Genomic DNA, 17,598 nt, shown 5'->3' with positions numbered 1-17,598 from the left:
ATGCAGACTAAACTTAAAAGTGTGTCTAATTACTTTGTTCCCCAGAAAGTTTGTTGTTAAACATATACCAGCACACCATTTTCTGTGACTCATTATCGTCATTCATAAAATAAGGACTGGACAAGAAGATTTCTAAAGCCCTAATTCTACAATTTTCTCCTAAATCAACCCAATATGTCCTCCACAAGATTCCCTGAGGGGAAAAGATGCAACAAACTGATAAGAAGGTATCCATAAATCAGGGCCATAACTAGTACAGGGTGACTGGGTCTTTGCCCTAGATGTTGGATTTGGAGAGCCTGGACAGCACTTTCAGTCCTTAAACAGCCAGAAACAGCGGAGCTTAGCACATAGTTAACAGGAAGAATTCATTAAAAGAGGAAGCTAGCAGATCATAAATTGAGCAAGCTCCTCCCATCCTCATCACCAGCATCCCAAGTTTCTTCACCCACTCTTCCATTGCTCCAGGTGTGTCTTGTGATGTGTGCCCCAGGTACGTACACACAAATACACACACACACACACACACACACACACACACACACACCTTAGAGATAGCTCTACAAGAACTGCTGAGTTATTAAACAAGAGCTGATCTCGCCATTTTTTTTTCCCTTTGGGAAGTACAGAATATTTGATTACTTCACTGCCACTATGGTCACCCTGCAGATTATAAGACACCACCATTCCAGAAAGATCACTGAATGTTAAATATTTAATACCTTAAAATTGAAGTGAAATTCTGAAAAGATCATAAGCCTTAAAAGTCATTTGGAATCTCCTTGCTTACCTTGTGGTAAAAATACTAGGTAAAGAACATACAGCAAAGTATCAATCATAATAGAAGAGTATACCTGAAGAGTGTGGTGGCTGTGTCAGCTTACTTCTCCTGAAGTGAAGAAGATGACCCAGGGTAATGCAAATCACAGAGTATGCTAACACTCTCTAGACACATTCTCTGATTATAATAACAATTTGATGCTGGACTTATATAAATGGTTAAGTCTGAGTATAAAATTATTTATGAAAAGAAAAGGAAGAAAGATAGCTGGTAATGCTTTATATCAGAAGTCCAATTTATAATATTCTTTATATATGACTCCTAATCCCAAATAAATTGAACCAGTACCAATTTACCTCACTCTCTCATCTACTAACAGATTGCCTGGAATCATAAGAACTAGTCTGTGTTGTCTTCTAATGCTAATTAGAAAGGTCAGGATGCATACCAATTACACGACAGAAATTGACTTCCTCTTATCAATTTTGTTTCATTCAACAAATACTTATTAAGTTCCCCCTATACTTAAAGCACTGTGCTATTCACTGAATGATATTAAAAAAGAGAGAGAGAGTGTGATAAAATTTGGGCCCTGTCCTCAAGGAATTTACAATCCAGCAGGCCATGTCTTAACTTGCACACAAATAATAATTCATCATAAATGCATAAGAACTTGGTATAAATTAGTAGCTACCATGCAGATATATTATCTAAGGAAAAACTAATGAGATAAAGAATTTCCATTGTCCCTTGTGAAATTTTCTAAATGCAAGGCAACATTATTATACCAGAAAATATTTCCATTCTTTGATACCTCAAGAACTGGTGATTCCATGTAGACTCTCCCTCCAATGTTGCCATTACCACTATCAGAAGATTACAACATATAATAACCCATCCCTAGGGTTTTGTAGCTTTCAAAAATTATGGATGCCAAACAGTACCATTTTCCACCTTCTCTTCTTATAATTGAATGTATTTTGATGGCTACATTCAGAATTTATAGCAGGTTATTCAAAGAATCATAGCCCTAGAGCTGGAAAGGATTTCAGAGCCCATCATCTCATTTGACAGATGAAGAAACTGAGGCTTGGGGGAAAGGAGTTTAAAAGTCTTGCCCAAGATCACATGAGTAGTAAGAGTCAGAGGAAGGATTTGAACCCAGGTCCTTTTTCTCCCACGATGCCACATTGCCCTGCCAAGCATTTTCCAAACAGCTGTGCAACATATTCAATACACCAAGAAATATATGGGCAAATGTTCAATGGATTAAGCCTGCAATTGAGAACAGATCTCCATGAGTTAAACAAAGTATTCATGTTACAAAATTGGGTAAGTCCTGCTATAAGCCAGATTTAGAGAGTTCATATGCAATGAACCATGGTGATTATGTTTACAGATTGTCATAGTTAAAAGGAAAATGGCAATTGAATCCTTTCCCTCCTTACACATTTAATCACCGATTCATTTCTTGGCCCCATTTATTCAGACCTCCTTCCCATCTCCATCCCTATTGCCCTAGCTTCTCCCACTATCATCAGATCAATCATAATAATGATATATGGCATCTAACTCTTCTTTTAGGGCTTACAAAGCCCTCTACATCTATGGTCTAATTTTTGCTGAGTATCTATTATGTGTGAGGCCCTCTCATACTAACCTCATTTCCCAAAGGAGAAACTACTTTCAAGATCCCTTGAGATGTTGCCCATTACAAGATCTGATTTTTAATAAAGAAGAGGATTTGAGAGGGCAGGGGGGACTAACCTGTGATTTCATTAGTGTAGGGAACTGTGGGTGAGGAAATCTCCTTTGCCAATGATATGAGCACCTGCTCTAACACATCATCTTAGAGAGTTGCTTGGGGGCACTGAAAAGTGAAGTGTCTTGGTCAGGGCTACCCAGCCAATATGTCTGAGGCAGGACTTGAGTACTGTATTTCTGACTCGAAGGCTAACTGTATCTACTGCTCCATATAGCTTCTCTTTAGCAGGATCAAGCCCTCAAAATGCATCTGGAGATAAAATATCTCAGATATAGCTGCCCATTCAGACCATCGGTGCCCAATCAGCATTTCCCAACCTCTCAGCCTCTTCTCCTTCCCCCTCAGTCTAATGCATAATAACCAAGGTCACCTATTAGGATTAGAAGCAGAAGAGACAAGGTCTGAAAAAAACCACCACTGTCCCCACCTCACTTCCAAATCCTCTCATTTTTAAAGCCTTACCTTATTTTCAACCAGATCATGATCTAATGCTAAGACCACTCCCATCTGCTGGCTGAGCAGGCTTTCATACTTTGTCCCATCAAAGTAGATGCGCCGAATATCATGTGTGTTGGCAAACAGTAAAAAGGGCTGGGGTCCTGTTGACCAAATTTCATTCATGACTTCATTTGCTAGAAAGCATCATGTTTCAGTTACCTCTTATCCCCTCCCAGTCACTAAAATTCCACTCTTAGAGATTCATCCTTTGGATCAATCAAACCTGCTCCAAGCATCTTCTTTTAATAGCCAGGATTTATAAAGAGCTTTAATGTCTGCAAAGCACTTTACAAATGTTAGCTCATTTCATCCTCCTGACAACCCTAGGAGGTAGATGCTGTTGTTATCACCATTTTACCGATAAAGAAATGGAGACCGAGGTTAAGAGGCTTGCTGGTATCTCCTTTTAATAACTAGCACTTTGCTGTTCAGTCACGTCTGACTCTTTGTGACCCTGTTTGGTGTTTTCTTGGCACAAACACTGGAGTGGTTTGCCATCTTTCTCCAGATCGTTTTACAGATGAGGAAACTGAGACAAACAGGGCTAAATTACTTACCCAAGGTCACACAATATTAAGATTCAAACTCAAGAAGACAAGCCTTTCTGATTCTAAGCCCAGGGCTCTATCCACTGCACCACTTATATATCACTTTAGTATTTGCAGAGCATTTTACAAATATTATCTCATTTGATCTTTACTACAACTCTGGGAGGTAACACTAATATTATTATTAATTTAATAATATATAATAATAGTATTAATGTTGATTAACAATATAGTCATTGTTAACAATAATATGGTGCTATTATTCCCATTTTACACATAAGGAAATTGAGGCAGAGGTTAAGTGACTTACCCAGGGCCAAATAGCTAGATCTGAGCTCAGTTCTTTCTGGCTCAAAGTCCAGCACACCATCTTCTGGACCCCCTAGCTACTCCTAAAATGCACCTACTCCTGAAGGGGAAGAACACACTAAATCGCTATAATACTTCAAGGTGAATGAGTTGAAATGAGTGGTGGGATGGCTGGAGTATTAGAGTTGGGAGGAGCTTCTAAAGTCATCCAGTCAAACTCCTGCCTGAACAGGAATCTTTGCTTTAATTTCCTTGGTAAGGAAGCTCCCAACTACGGTAACTCTTGTGATGGACAATTGACTAGAACTTAATAAAGGCAAATAATTGAGAGAAAGAAATGGCCCTAAAGGGGAGGAAAAAGACATCCTCCCCCACAACTCCCAGTGGAGTAGGAGGCACCAAACACGGTCTTGACCCATTTCTGAATTTGCCTGTTGCTTCCCCCATCTGCCACACATCATCAAGATGGCCATGTTGCCAAGTGTAAGCATTTCACAGTCCCATTTAGGATCATGGGGAATGGAGAAGGAGCAGTCATCTAGTCCAATCCCTGTTCCTCCCCTTTTTTTATTAAGTGAACAAACTGCAGCACAAAAGTAGTTAACTTGCCTGAGGTCAAAGCTAGTACTTAGACCTAAGCTCTCTGTCTAGACCCCAAGCTTTTCCTATCACACAATGTGGCTTTCTCTGGAAACCTCTTCCCTATATTTGTATAGATTAGAATACATGAATATAAACTCCCCTGGCCTAGACGCATGTGGTCAGGGAGACGAGAACATTCAATCACAAAAAGCTACAGGATTATTTTCCATTTCTCAGATTCTGCTGCATTGAGTGGGATGCTGGTCAGCTAGAGCCCTGTGAGGGACAAAAAAGGCAAACCCTGCAGAATCATTACATTCTCCTAGATTGTATCATTAATAAACCATCAGTAAATATAAAAACCATTTACTGCATGTCTGAAGCTGTCAGGAAGAGCTGCCACAGAGGAAGCTAGGTGACACAATGGATATAACACTGGGCGTGGAGCCAGGAAGACCTGCATCCAAATCCGGCCTCAGACACTTACCAGCTGCGTGATCCTGGGCAAGTCAATGAACATCAGTTTGCCTCAGTTTCCCCATCTCTTTTGTTGTTGAGCTGGGTTTTTTTTTTTGTCATTTTGTTTCATTTTGTTTTGTTTTTGCTGTTTTTTGTTGGGTTTTTTTTTGTTTATTTGTTCATTTCAGTTGCATCTGACTCTTCATGACCCCATTTGGGGTTTTCTTGGCAGAGATACTGGAGTGTTTGCCATTTCCTTCTCCAGCCCATTTTACAGATGAGGAAACTGAGGCAAATAGATGGTATCTGAGGCCAGATTTGAACTTAGGGTGCTCTATCCACTGCACCACCTAGCTGATCTCCCTATCTCTAAAATGGGGATAATAACACCACCTACTTCCCAGGATTGTAGTGAGGATCCAGTTAAATAATAATTGCCGATGTGCCTAGACAGACGAGCTATATAAATGTTAACTATTATTAGTATTATCATCATCAAATGAGATAACATGTGTAAAGCATTTATCACAGAGCTTGGCACAGGGGAGACACTTAATACTTGTTTATTTCCTTATTTTGGAGGAAAAAAGTATTAATGAAGCAAAACATTTCAATATGGACAGAAGAATAATTGTCGGTCTTAGGATTACAGCTTTCCCTGAGGTGTTTAAATGAAAATGAATCAATCAACAAATTGTTATTAAATGGTATGCAAAACCTTACTAGGTGCTATAGGGCTTTATACACCAACAAGTAGAAAATGTTCATGCTATCCCCATTCTATAGAGTCTGCTTTAACACAGACATTAACAGGCCCAGAACCTCAGGAGCTCTTGCTTTGATAGGATACCTCAGGTCCTATTAAATAACTGCCTGACGAGTCGGGTCACCTGGAAAACACACTACATATTTATGTGGTTTTGGAGAGGCCACTAACAAAAAATCTATTACCAATTACCAACTTGTGTTAGAGTGCTGTCAAATGAAAGGCAAAACCAAAAACAGTCTGTAATTTTTAAAATAATGTTTGAAATCTTTTCTAATCATCAAGCATTTCTTTTTAAGAACTTACAGGTGGCATCTAGAAGGGTTTGCGTGGGGACTAATCACTGGAGAAATAATCCTTCTTGAAGGTTCTTAAGCTGAAACTTCAGAGAGCTGAGGATTCCAACAGTCAGAGATAAGGTAGGAGAACCCTGCTCTCCCAAGCATGGCGGATAGCCTATGCAAAGACCCAGAGGCCAAAGATAGAATGACATCTTGGGGGAAATAGGAAGAAGGCCAATTTGACCTGAGCATGGAGTGTATTGGAGCAGTAAAATATAATCAGCATGGAAAGTGAGGGGAGGGGACGGGAGGAAGAATTTCATATGCCAAATAAAAGAATTTATAGTTTATCGTAAAGGCAATGGGAAACTACCGAAGCTTCTTGAGTGAAGAAATGATACAATCTGACATGAGCCCCAGAAATAATAATTTGGCAGTTGTATGGAGAACAGATTGGAGAAAAGACAGATTGGAGGCAGCAGCCAATTAGAAGGCCATTGCAAAAGTACAGGTGACAGAGGTGATGAGGGCCTGGGCTATAAGTGGTTGTGGCACGAGTACAGTCAATCAGTCAGTTAATAAACATTTATTAAGTGCCTACTACGTGTCAGGCATGTGCCAAGAACAGAAAAGGTAATTGTTAGGAAAGCTGTCAAGAAATAGAAATCAATAACACTCTATCCCACCATACAAGTTCATTTTCCAGACCCAATGATGCTAACCTGTAGCTTTGCAGCTCTTTCGATCCAACTGCAGCTCGTATCCAGGAAAGCAACCACATTCCCAAGACACTGGGCTGAGAGGGGTGCAAAGCTGGCTACACCCACCATTATCTAGTGATGAACAACCTTTAAAAAGAGCAATTTCATTCAGAATTCTGCAGTGTTCAAAAAAATTAAAAGTCAATCATTCATAAAATGCTAATCATAAAATTTAATGACCTATCCTTTTTTTTAATAGTTTATCACTTAAGCTGCTGCAAAAAATAGGAGAGGTGAATAGAGAAGAGTGAAGGTGGAAGTCAAGAGGGATTTACATATTGCATAAATTAAATTACTAAGATCGACCACTTATTACTAGCTGTGTGATGTGGGCAAGTCACTTAACTCCAATTGCCTCCAAAAAAAAAAGGAACTCTTCATCCCAACATGCTTTAGGTATAGTTTGTGGATGACAGAACCAATGTTAAGTCTGATCAAGTTGAGCATACTTACCACTGCACGTTTTTCCATCTTCCTCAAGCACTGACCCTTCAGGACAGAAACACGCGGGACCATCTGATGTCATGACGCAACCATGGCTGCATCCAGTGTCATTGCTTACACAGGAAATTAGTTCTAGTTGTTTGGGGGATAAGACTCTAGTTAGTATTCAACCAAGTTCCCTGCTATTCATTTAAAATGATTTTCTGGTGACCCACAAGTGCTCTTTTGAAAAGGTAAAGTTAAATAAAGATCCGATATTTAGAACTGCTACAGTCAGGGTAGGCGTAAAAATAAAGGGAATGTTTATATTTAAATAGAGTAAGGAAGAACTTTTGGAACTGTAAACTGCCTCTTCTAGTTTCCTCTAAATTATTCTTCTGTCAAATATTGCTTTAATAATCATTAGCCCTAAAAAAAATAATCATTAATCCTACTACAGCATTTGCCAACACTGAAATGGGTTGAATCTGCCACACACGCTCTTCTGGGCTGTCTTACGACCACAATGGCCCTATTCCTGCAGTTCATGACAATTAATATTTTACGGCATTATTGCTCATTGGGGGTGCGACCCTGACCAATAAAACCCATTGATTTCTGAGATGACAGAGACTCCCTTAATGATGACAGGCCCCTCACATTTTTTCCCGGAACCACTCTCCCTCCACATAGTGACACTGTTTCCTCCATAATTCCTTTGGCTACCTTTTGCCAAGAATGGAACACTTGGTTCCTGAAGAAACTCTGCTTCACCTCCCTGTCTTCCACTTCGTGACTTTCCATCCCTTTCTTGATTCTACTCCTGGTTTGCCCCTCCCACCTCCAGAATTCTTTCTAGGCCAAAGTAGTTTTGCTAGTTTTACCCAGCTTTATTTTCTCTAAGATGTCAAATCTCTTTCAAACCATCAGAATTTAACATCGTAATTTTTGACAGGAGTTTTTTCCAAACCTAAGCAACTCATATGATGATAAATTTAGAGCTAAAAGTGATCTTAGAGTTCACCTAATCTAATAACCTTATTTTGCAGATCAGGAAGCTCAGAAACTTGCCCAAAGTCACATGGGTCTACCTATGGCAGAAGTTGAACTCAAAACCAGATCCTCTTAGTTCAGAACCCCAGTTTTCCACTGTATCCCAATAAGGTTAAAAGTTAAAGATGAGTTATTATTCTTCATTGGTGAAAGGAGCTCTCAAGAGTTTCCTCTCTGGATGAAATCATAGGTCATGATCAATGTGTAATCTATCACTTTATCAACTGGATGCTTTTACTTGGAAACTTTAAATGAACCATAACTCTATTAGTGTATAGGTCATAATCCCTGTTCTCTTCCTATACAATTCTTGTCCACATTTTACCATAAATCCTCCATAGGATATCTACCCAGAACACTGGAGGCCTTCCTCTTAGTTTTGTTGGCTTTTTCTCCTTTTATCTCAACAACCAATGTACCCACTTGAGTTGACTATCTAGTATCTCTTTTGCTTTCTTTTCCTTTTATCTGAAGGGCACCAGGGCACCACTCTGGTTGCCTACCATATTGTCTATCATGACTAGGCACTTCCTTTCGTGGCCATACATATCCTCAGCGTCTTCCTGCATTCCATTTACTGAATGCAAGTCATCACTGGTAAGATGCTGAAGCCTGTTTATGCCTTTGTTTCTTTCGTTTGGGTTATTTGTCATTTTAACTCTTCTGAGATCAGGGTGTCCCATAAGTCACAGTTGCATGGCATCACTGTTAAAGTATTGCTATCAAAGAGCTAAGCTACAAGTAATCTGGGATCATTGAAAGCATGCCCAATCCTCATATAATCAAATCCAGCATGGTGGAAGAGAAATGGATCTGGAATTGAAGTCAGAGGATCTGGGATCAAATTCCCATTCTATAAATTACTATAAACCTTATGTGACTCACTTAACTTACTGGGACTCAATTTCTTACAAATGTAAAATAAGAGGTGTTGGAATGGATGAGTGCTGAGGCCATGACAGCTCTAAATCTATGACCTTCCTCCTTCTATTCACTATCCAACTTTGTCCAGGGTGCACATGGTGATAGACTGTGGGTTGCTTATCTGACTACAAAGGGAAGGAAAGAAAATAAGCATTTATTAAGCACCTATGATGTGCCAAGACATTGTGCTAAGTTCTTTACAACTACTATCTCATTTGATCCTTACAACAATCCTATGACATGGTTGGTATTATTGTTTGTTGGGGTTTTTAACTATTTTTTTTACAATTTTTTTTACAGTTTTTACAATTAAGGAAACTAAAGCAGATAGAGGCTAAGGGACTTGCTGATAGTCAGCAAGAACTGAACTCAAGTCTTCCTGACTCCAGGCCTGGCACTCTATCTATCCACTGTATCACCTGGTTACCTAGCATGATCTGGTGACTATGTGATTTTCATTCTCTTTGTTACCAAATAGAAAGCTTCAGAACTGGACCTTTGTGATATTACTCAATACTGACACCAATACTAACCAACCAGAAGGGCAAACAAACTGCTCATACCCTTTAATCCAGCAAATACCACTACTAGTCTATAGCCCAAAAAGATTTTTTAAAAAAGGAAAAGAACCTACTTGTTCAAAAATATTTACAGCAGCTCTCCTTGCGGCGGCAGAGAATTGGAAATTGAAGGAATGACCATCAATTGGGGAATGATTGAATGAGCTGTGGTATATAAATGTAATGGAATACTATTGTACTATAAGAAATGATAAGCAGGCAGATTTCAAAAAACTTGGAAAGACTTGTATGGACTGATGCTGAGTGAAATGAGCAGAACCAGGAGAACACTGTACACAGTAACAGCAATATTTTACAGTAATCAACTATAAATGACTAAGCTATTCCCAGAAATACAATGATCTAAGACAATTCCAAAGGTCTCCTGAGGAAAATTGCTATTCACATCCAGAGGAAGAATTGATGGAGTCTGAGTACAGATTGAAGCATACTATTTTCACTTTCCTTATTTTTTGTGGTCTTTTTCTTTTAGTCTGTTTCTTCTTTCACAACATGAGTAACATTGAAATATATTTTGCATGATTGCACATGTATAACCTATATCAAAGTGCTTGCTGTCTCAGGGAGAGGGGAGGTGATGGAGGGAGAGACAAAATTTGGAACTCAAAATTTTGTAAAGATGGATGCTAAAAATTGTGCTTACATGTAAATGGAAAAAACAATTTTTTTAAAATCTGACTGAGCCCAGAGATGAGGGATGACTTGCCTCACCCAAACCCAAATGGCAATGAGCTAGGTGGGCTATATCAGCTCACAAGGACATCCAACAGTAGGGGGAAAGAAGATGAATTAAGGGATAAGACCACTGCTGAAGTGGATAGGAGAATGAAAATGGACAAAAAAATGGACAAAAATAGAGAAGATAGAAATGCTCAATTCTCACTTTGATTCTGTCTTTTTCTGCCAAAGGGAACAGATTTGGCTTAACCTTATGTCCTTCTGTAACAGGGTTCATAAACTGGTAGAGCAGGGAATACTGAAGTTAGAGTTTACCCAGATTTTAATAGAGCATTTGATAAATTCTCTCATGTTGTCTTTATGGTGTATGATACAGTGGATAGAGTGCTCTAGAACATAGCTCTAGAACAGGAAGAGAACTCAGAAGCCATCTAGTCCACCCCTGTCCCACTAATTTTACAGATGAGGTAACTGAGGCTGTGAGGGAGTCTACATTGTGCCTTGACACAGATACTAAATGACAGAATTTCTTCAAATGAAGAACTTAAAGCTATCTATAGTCGTATAAAAAATGCTCTAAATCACTATTGATTAGAGAAATGCAAATCAAAACAAACACTACACCTGTCAGATGGGCTAACATAACAAAACAGGAAAATGATAAATGTTGGAAAAGATGTGGGAAAATTGGAACACTAATACATCGTTGGTGGAGTTGTGAACTGATCCAACCATTTTGGAGAGCAATTTGGAACTATGACCAAAGGGCAATAAAAATGTGCATACCCAGCAATAGCACTTCTAGGGCTGCATCCCAGAGAAATCATAAAAATGGGAAAAGGACTCACATGAACAAAAATATTTATAGCAGCTCTTTCTGTGGTAGCAAAGAATTGGAAATTGAGAGATGCCCATCCATTGGGGAATGGCTGAACAAGTTGTGGTATATGAATGTAATGGAATACTATTGTCCTATAAGACATGATGAGCAGGCGGATTTCAGAAAAACCTGGGAAGACTTGTATGGAGTGATGCTGAATGAAGTGAGCAGAACCAGGAGAACGTTGTACATAATAACAACCACGTTGCACAATGACTAACTTTGATAGACTTAGCTCTTCTCAACATGGCAAGGATATGGGGCAGCTAGGTGGCGCAGTGGATAAAGCACCAGCCCTGGATTCAGGAGGACCTGAGTTCAAATCCGGCCTCAGACACCTAACACTTACTAGCTGTGCGACCGTGGGCAAGTCACTTAACCCCACTGCCTAGCCAAAAAATAAAATAAAAATAAAATAAAATAAATAAAAAAACATTGCAAGGATATAAGACATCTCAAAAGTCTCATGATGGAAAATGCTATCTATATCCAGAGAAAGAACTATGGAGTTTGGAATGCAAATTGAAGCATACTATTTGCTTTTTTTTCCTCTCTCTTTTGTTTTGTTTCTTCTTTCTTGTGCTCCCTTTTATTGGTTCTAATTCTTCTTTACAACATGACAAACGTGAAAATATGTTTAATAAGAATGTATGTATAGACCCTATGTCAGACTGCATGCCATCTAGGGAAGGCAGGCGGGGAGGGAGAAAATTTAAAACTTAAAAGCTTGTGGAAGTGAATGTTGAAAACTAAAAATAAATAAATTTTTAAAGGACCTAAAAAACCCATTAGTACAGTTTCTCTGTCTCAAATGATCCACACTTTGAAAGGTCAGGTTGCAATTCTTTATGGGAGTCAGAATCTTAACCACAAAACTCATAATCTCAAAGGCTTTGAAATCATGATTACAGGCAATCTTGATAGTCTGTTAGGCCGTATCTTCTCTCTGAGCACACACTCACCAAAAGTCTGATGCTAAAAATGAAAAATGGAGCTCTTTAAGAAGCTGACTCTTTCAATTCAAAATATTCACTCTGGTTTAGCAATTTTTGCTGTGAATCAAATACTTTCTCTTAGACTCTTAGCATTAACAGGATGGCATTTCTCCAGGATGGGAACTAGACAGAAAGCTACTATTAGAGTAAGAGGTATTAGTAAATCTACATTAGGCAAATATTTCCACTCAACCCATTAGCGGACTTTGTGGTCCAGGCATGTGCTTCCCCATACCTCTTCGTCTTTTCTGTCTACTGACTAGATTCATTATAGAGCAAAAATGCCACATCCCTTTAATCTAGCTGAAGCTGTTGCATTCTCAGAAAATCTATCCTGGAAGTAAAACCATGTGGAATGTTCAAGGGGAACTCTGGCATTTTCAGGGAATAAACTATGAAAGCGGATGTGTATTTGGCCCAAGAAAAATGTTTAATCTGAACCGATTTATTTTCCATTTCATGCATAGTAGGATTTGAGGGTCACTCCTTATACACTTTAAACCTAGCTAATTGTTGTTGTTTGTCCTTCATTTTTGAATAGGAGAATTGGATTGAAGTAAAGCAGGGTCACACAAAACCATCGGCCTCACTCTTTCTTCCTAAGTCACCAGAATTCAGTGGTAGGACAAACGTCAAGATAACTGGTGATGTCTCCGGAAGAAGTAGATGACCTTGGCATCTTTAATGCCTGACCAAGCTCTAAGTGCTCCCTCCATGACACCTGCTTCAGCTGCCTTCATGACCACCTGGAACAAATTATTCTCATCCATCCATTCTGCTTGGGAAAGTCTTCACATGCTTGGGGTAGATGGGTTTGAGGACTGTCAATTACCCTCAACCTGGTTTAGCTCATCTGCCAAGACAATTTTACCAAGATGTGGCTACTACTGTGCTACAGTTTCTTGGAGCCACAGGTGAGAGCTGGGTGAATCAGATGGACACCGAAGGTCAATGGGCAGCTGACTTACCAGAAGTACTAGTCCTCCTGAACACCCCATACACCCCTAGCTAATAATAACATGCCAAAGGGACATAACTCTCCCCTACCCAAAGTTGTACAGGTTATGGAAATGAATACAGTAGTAGAACCAGAAAGGGGAGACAGTGTGTTGAAGACTCAAATATCTGAGGCATAGAGATCAATCAAAGACAGTAACACCTCCGCTATTTTTGCCTCAGATCTTTTACAATTCAAAGTAAAGCTGAAGGCCGAAGATCATTGGTTTTGGAGTAAGAAAACCTTACTCCAGTCTTTCTTTTTTCCAGTCTCAGTCTTTCACTTATTGTCCACATAAACGCTTACAAGTCACTTAACCCTGTTTGCCTCAGTTTCCTCATCTGTAAAATGAGGAAGTCAGACTAGATGTCTTCAGACCTCCTTCTGGCTCTAAATCCATGATCTTTTGATATCTTTTTCTCATTCCCCATATAATAAAAATAGTAATAATAGTAATAGCTGGTATCTATATAGAAAAGTGCCTTTTCAAATACCTCATTTTATCCTCATAACAACTGACTGCCTTTTATCATCTCTCATTTATAGAATCAATCATATGCTCCATGGTTCAGTCATTTCAGTCCTATCTGACTCTTCATGACCCATTTGGGGTTTTCTTGGCAAAGCTACTGGAGTGGTTTGCCATTTCCTTCTCCAGCTCATTTTACAGATGAGGAAACTCAGGCAGACAGAGTTAAGTGATTTCCCAGGGACACAGCTAGTAAGGATCTGAGGTCACATTTGAACTCAGGTCTTTCTGACTCCACTGCCCATATAAGCCTATGAAAATGGAGCCCATTTCCAGTAGAAAGAACTAAGAAGGCCATCCCTACAGATATGCACAGTGGGCAGATGCATAATGGCATGATTTGAGGGAAACAGAAAGGTTGTCTCCCAAATTTCCCCTTCTGGTCTGAAACCCTTATTCTGAGTCAAATGTGAATAGATTAGGCATCCAATTCTGGATTTATTGTCCCAAGAAGACTGTTGTTGTCAACATCAGGAAGGCTGTGTGATCTTGGGCAAGTCACTTAACCCTGTTTGCCTCACTTTCCTTGTCTGCAAAATGAGCTAGAGAAGGCAATGGCAAACCACTCCAGTATCTTTGCCAAAAAAAACCCAAATGGGGTCACGAAGAGTCACCCAAGGCTGAAATGACTCAACAACAACAACAGCAAAAGTTATGGGATGAGGAAAGGTGATGCCATGACTTGCAAGTGAATTGGATTAAAGTGAGGCAGGGCTGTGCAAAGTCAACAGCCTCACTTTCTCCTCAGGAGCCATCAGGGTCCAATTTCAAGGTAGAGATCAGGACAACTAGAGATGGTCCTGGATATAGTGGGAGCCCTTGGCCTTTTAAAGTTAAGGTCCTGTCCAAGTCTCAGTTTGACCAAGGCAATGTCCATTCATTGCTTAAGGCTAGGTAAGAAATGAGGCAAAGAAAGACCTCTTTTACCTAGTCAAAAAAAAAAAATCAGTCTGAGAGAAGAAGATCCTCAGGATTTCTGGCCAAAACAGAAACCATTGCTATTTATACTCACTCTGAACCAATCAGGGCTCACATAATGACCAAGTGAGGTTGGACTGGGACCTGTTGTTGGCCAATCAATGAGAACCAGAGTGATTTGGGTTTAAGGCATGGTCATTAAGAAAGAAATCTAACCCATAAACCCCAAGATATCTTGCTAAGTTTCAACAATCAAAATTTATATTCATTTGAGCAGAGCACCTGGAGGTAAGGGTATGATGCCCTATATGGACAGAGGCAGAGAAGGAAGGAAGGAAGGAAGGAAGGAAGGAAGGAAGGAAGGAAGGAAGGAAGGAAGGAAGGAAGGAAGGAAGGAAGGAAGAAGGAAGGAAGGAGAGGGAGGAGGGAGGGAGGAGGGAGGGAGGGAGGAAGGAAGGGAGGGAGGAAGGAAAGATGAAGGGAGGGAAGGAAGGAAGGAGGAAGGGAAGGAAGGAAGGAAGGAAGGAAGGAAGGAAGGAAGGAAGGAAGGGGAAGGAAGGAAGGAAGGAAGGAAGGAAGGAAGGAAGAAGGAAGGAAGGAAGGAAGGAAGGAAGGAAGGAAGGAAGGAAGGAAGGAAGGAAGGAAGGAAGGAAGGAAGGGAGGGAGGAAGAGGAAGGGAGGAAGGGAGGGAGGAAGGAAAGGAAGGGAGGGAGGGGAAGGAAGGAAGGAAGGAAGAAGGAAGGAAGGAAGGAAGGAAGGAAGGAAGGAAGGAAGGGAAGGAAGGAAGGAAGGAAGGGAGGGAGGGAGGGAGGGAGGGAGGGAGGGAGGGAGAAGAGAGAGAGAGAGAGAGAGAGAGAGAGAGGAGAGAGAGAGAGAGAAAGAGAGAAAGAAAGAAAGAAAGAAAGAAAGAAGAAAGAAAGAAAGAAAGAGAAAGAAAGAAAGAAAGAAAGAAAGAAAGAAAGAAAGAAAGAAAAGAAAGAAAGAAAGAAAAAAGAAGAAGAAAGAAAGAAAGAAAGAAAAAAGAAAAGGAAAGAAAGAAAGAAAGAAAAGAGAAAGAAAGAAAAGAAAGAAAGAAGAAAAAAGAAGGATGAAAGAAAGAAAGAAAGAAGAAGAAAGAAAAGAAAAGAAGGAAGGAAAGAAAGAAAGAAAGAAAGAAAGAAAGAAAAAGAAGGATGAAAGAAAGAAAGAAAGAAAGAAAGAAAGAAAGAAAGAAAGAAAGAAAGAAAGAAAGAAAGAAAGAAAGAAAGAAAGAAAGAAAGGAGGAAGGAAGGGAGGAAGGGAGGAGAGAAGTAAAGATGAAGGGAGGGAAGGAGGTGCTTTGCCACCTGGAACTGGCTGGTTGGGTCCCCAGTGGTGCAGCTACTACTACTCACAGGTTGTTATTTGTCCTTCATTTTCCAACAGGACCATAATATCAGGACGGTGATGTACTTGCAAGTGAATTGGACTTAAGTGAAGGAGAGCTGTGCAAAATCACCAGCCTCACTCAGTCCTCTGGAGCCATCTGAGTCCAGTGGCAAGATATAGATCAGGACGACCTTGGTCTTTTTAAGTTAAGGTCTTTCCCTTGTCTAAGTTTGACTGAGGCAATGCCTGCTGGTCATTAAGGCTAGGTTAAAAAAAAAAAAGGCAAAGAATGGCCTCTTTTACTTAGTCAAAAAAAAAAAAAATCAATCTGGTAGGAGAAGACCCTCAGGGTTTCTGGCAAAACAGAAACAATTGCTATTTATACTCACTCTGAGCCACGGGTGCAAACAATGAACCCAGAAGACTATACTGTAATTTGAAGCCTGTTACCTCTTCCATTAGCACATTAGCATGGATTAGTTTCGGGGGATTAGGGAGTTGACACCTTAGTACATTAATAGTACCCACTTCCAATTTTGCCTAAGGCTGGCCTGAGGTGTGGCATTGATTAGTGTGGGAGAAATCTATATAAAATTTGCCTGACTGAACAGAATTTTAGGGGATTTTTATGATTTGCAAAAACTTTACAAATCTTACAAAAATTCCTGCTTTTCATCCCCTCAAGGAGGTTATTTTCAAACTCTAAAGGGTAAAAAACAATATTTAATCATACTAAGGTGACCTAGGGCAGCAACTGTTTCTCTTTTGTTATTTTGTCCACCCCCAACACCTGGCCCAGTATGGGGCAAGGTACCTGTTGCTGTCAAATCATTTCAGTCATGCCCAACTCTTCATGACACCATTTGGGGTTTTCTTGGCTGGATCTATTGAATTGTTTGCCATTTCCTTCTCCAGCTCATTTTACGGATGAGGAACTGAGGCAAACAGGGTTTAGCGCCTCGCCCAGGATCACACAGTGTCTGAGGTAGATCTGAACTCATGAACCTGCATCTTCCTGATTCCAAGGCCAACACTCTATCCACTGCACCACCTAGCTCCCCTAGGGTACATAGTAGGCATTTGCTGAATGTTTATTGATTGATTGATTCATGTTTCTCGTCAAAATCACAGCATTTATAAAGTATTTTTAAAGGAATTTTCTAAATACATTCTTAAATATTATCGATTTCTGTCATTGACATACTGTTTGACATATGAAGTATAAACCCTTAAAATCCAAATCCTACTTTGTAAATATGATGACAAATAGAATTAATTCACGTGTTTTTTCTTGGACAAAATAATAATATATTTGGAAAGCATTTTTAAATGTCAAGATTTTTTTTTTTTAAAACATTTGACAATGTGACAGCATTATCACCTAAACCAATGCAGGCCGATACCTGTTTTCCCACTTTCAGGATTAGAGAGTTTCCTAGAGCATTTAATTCCTTGCCCTAGATTACAGAGCCAATGTATGTCAGAAGCAGAATTTGAATCCAGGTCTTCCTGACTCTGACACC

The 17,598-nt window shown here is 39.7% G+C and overlaps 1 protein-coding gene across 4 annotated transcripts in view; it reads right to left on the bottom strand.

The window, feature by feature from the left end:
• Positions 1-17,598, bottom strand: part of EGF (epidermal growth factor) — a 149,123-nt gene that overhangs the window by 69,424 nt on the left and 62,101 nt on the right. For all 4 annotated transcript variants that reach the window (XM_021001372.2, XM_021001370.2, XM_021001371.2 and 1 more), the window contains 3 exons: positions 7,204-7,326; positions 6,712-6,837; positions 3,009-3,145 (listed from right to left, as the gene is read on the bottom strand). In XM_021001372.2, the coding sequence (XP_020857031.1) occupies positions 3,009-3,145; positions 6,712-6,837; positions 7,204-7,326 (386 nt within the window). The remainder of the gene's footprint in view (positions 1-3,008; positions 3,146-6,711; positions 6,838-7,203; positions 7,327-17,598) is intronic.

This window comes from Phascolarctos cinereus, unplaced genomic scaffold (assembly GCF_003287225.1).
Source record: "Phascolarctos cinereus isolate Bilbo 61053 unplaced genomic scaffold, phaCin_HiC Scaffold_9;HRSCAF=440, whole genome shotgun sequence".
Lineage (NCBI taxonomy): Eukaryota > Metazoa > Chordata > Mammalia > Diprotodontia > Phascolarctidae > Phascolarctos > Phascolarctos cinereus.
The sequence above is the reverse complement of the archived record's forward strand: the minus strand, read 5'-3'. Positions and strand labels throughout refer to the sequence as shown.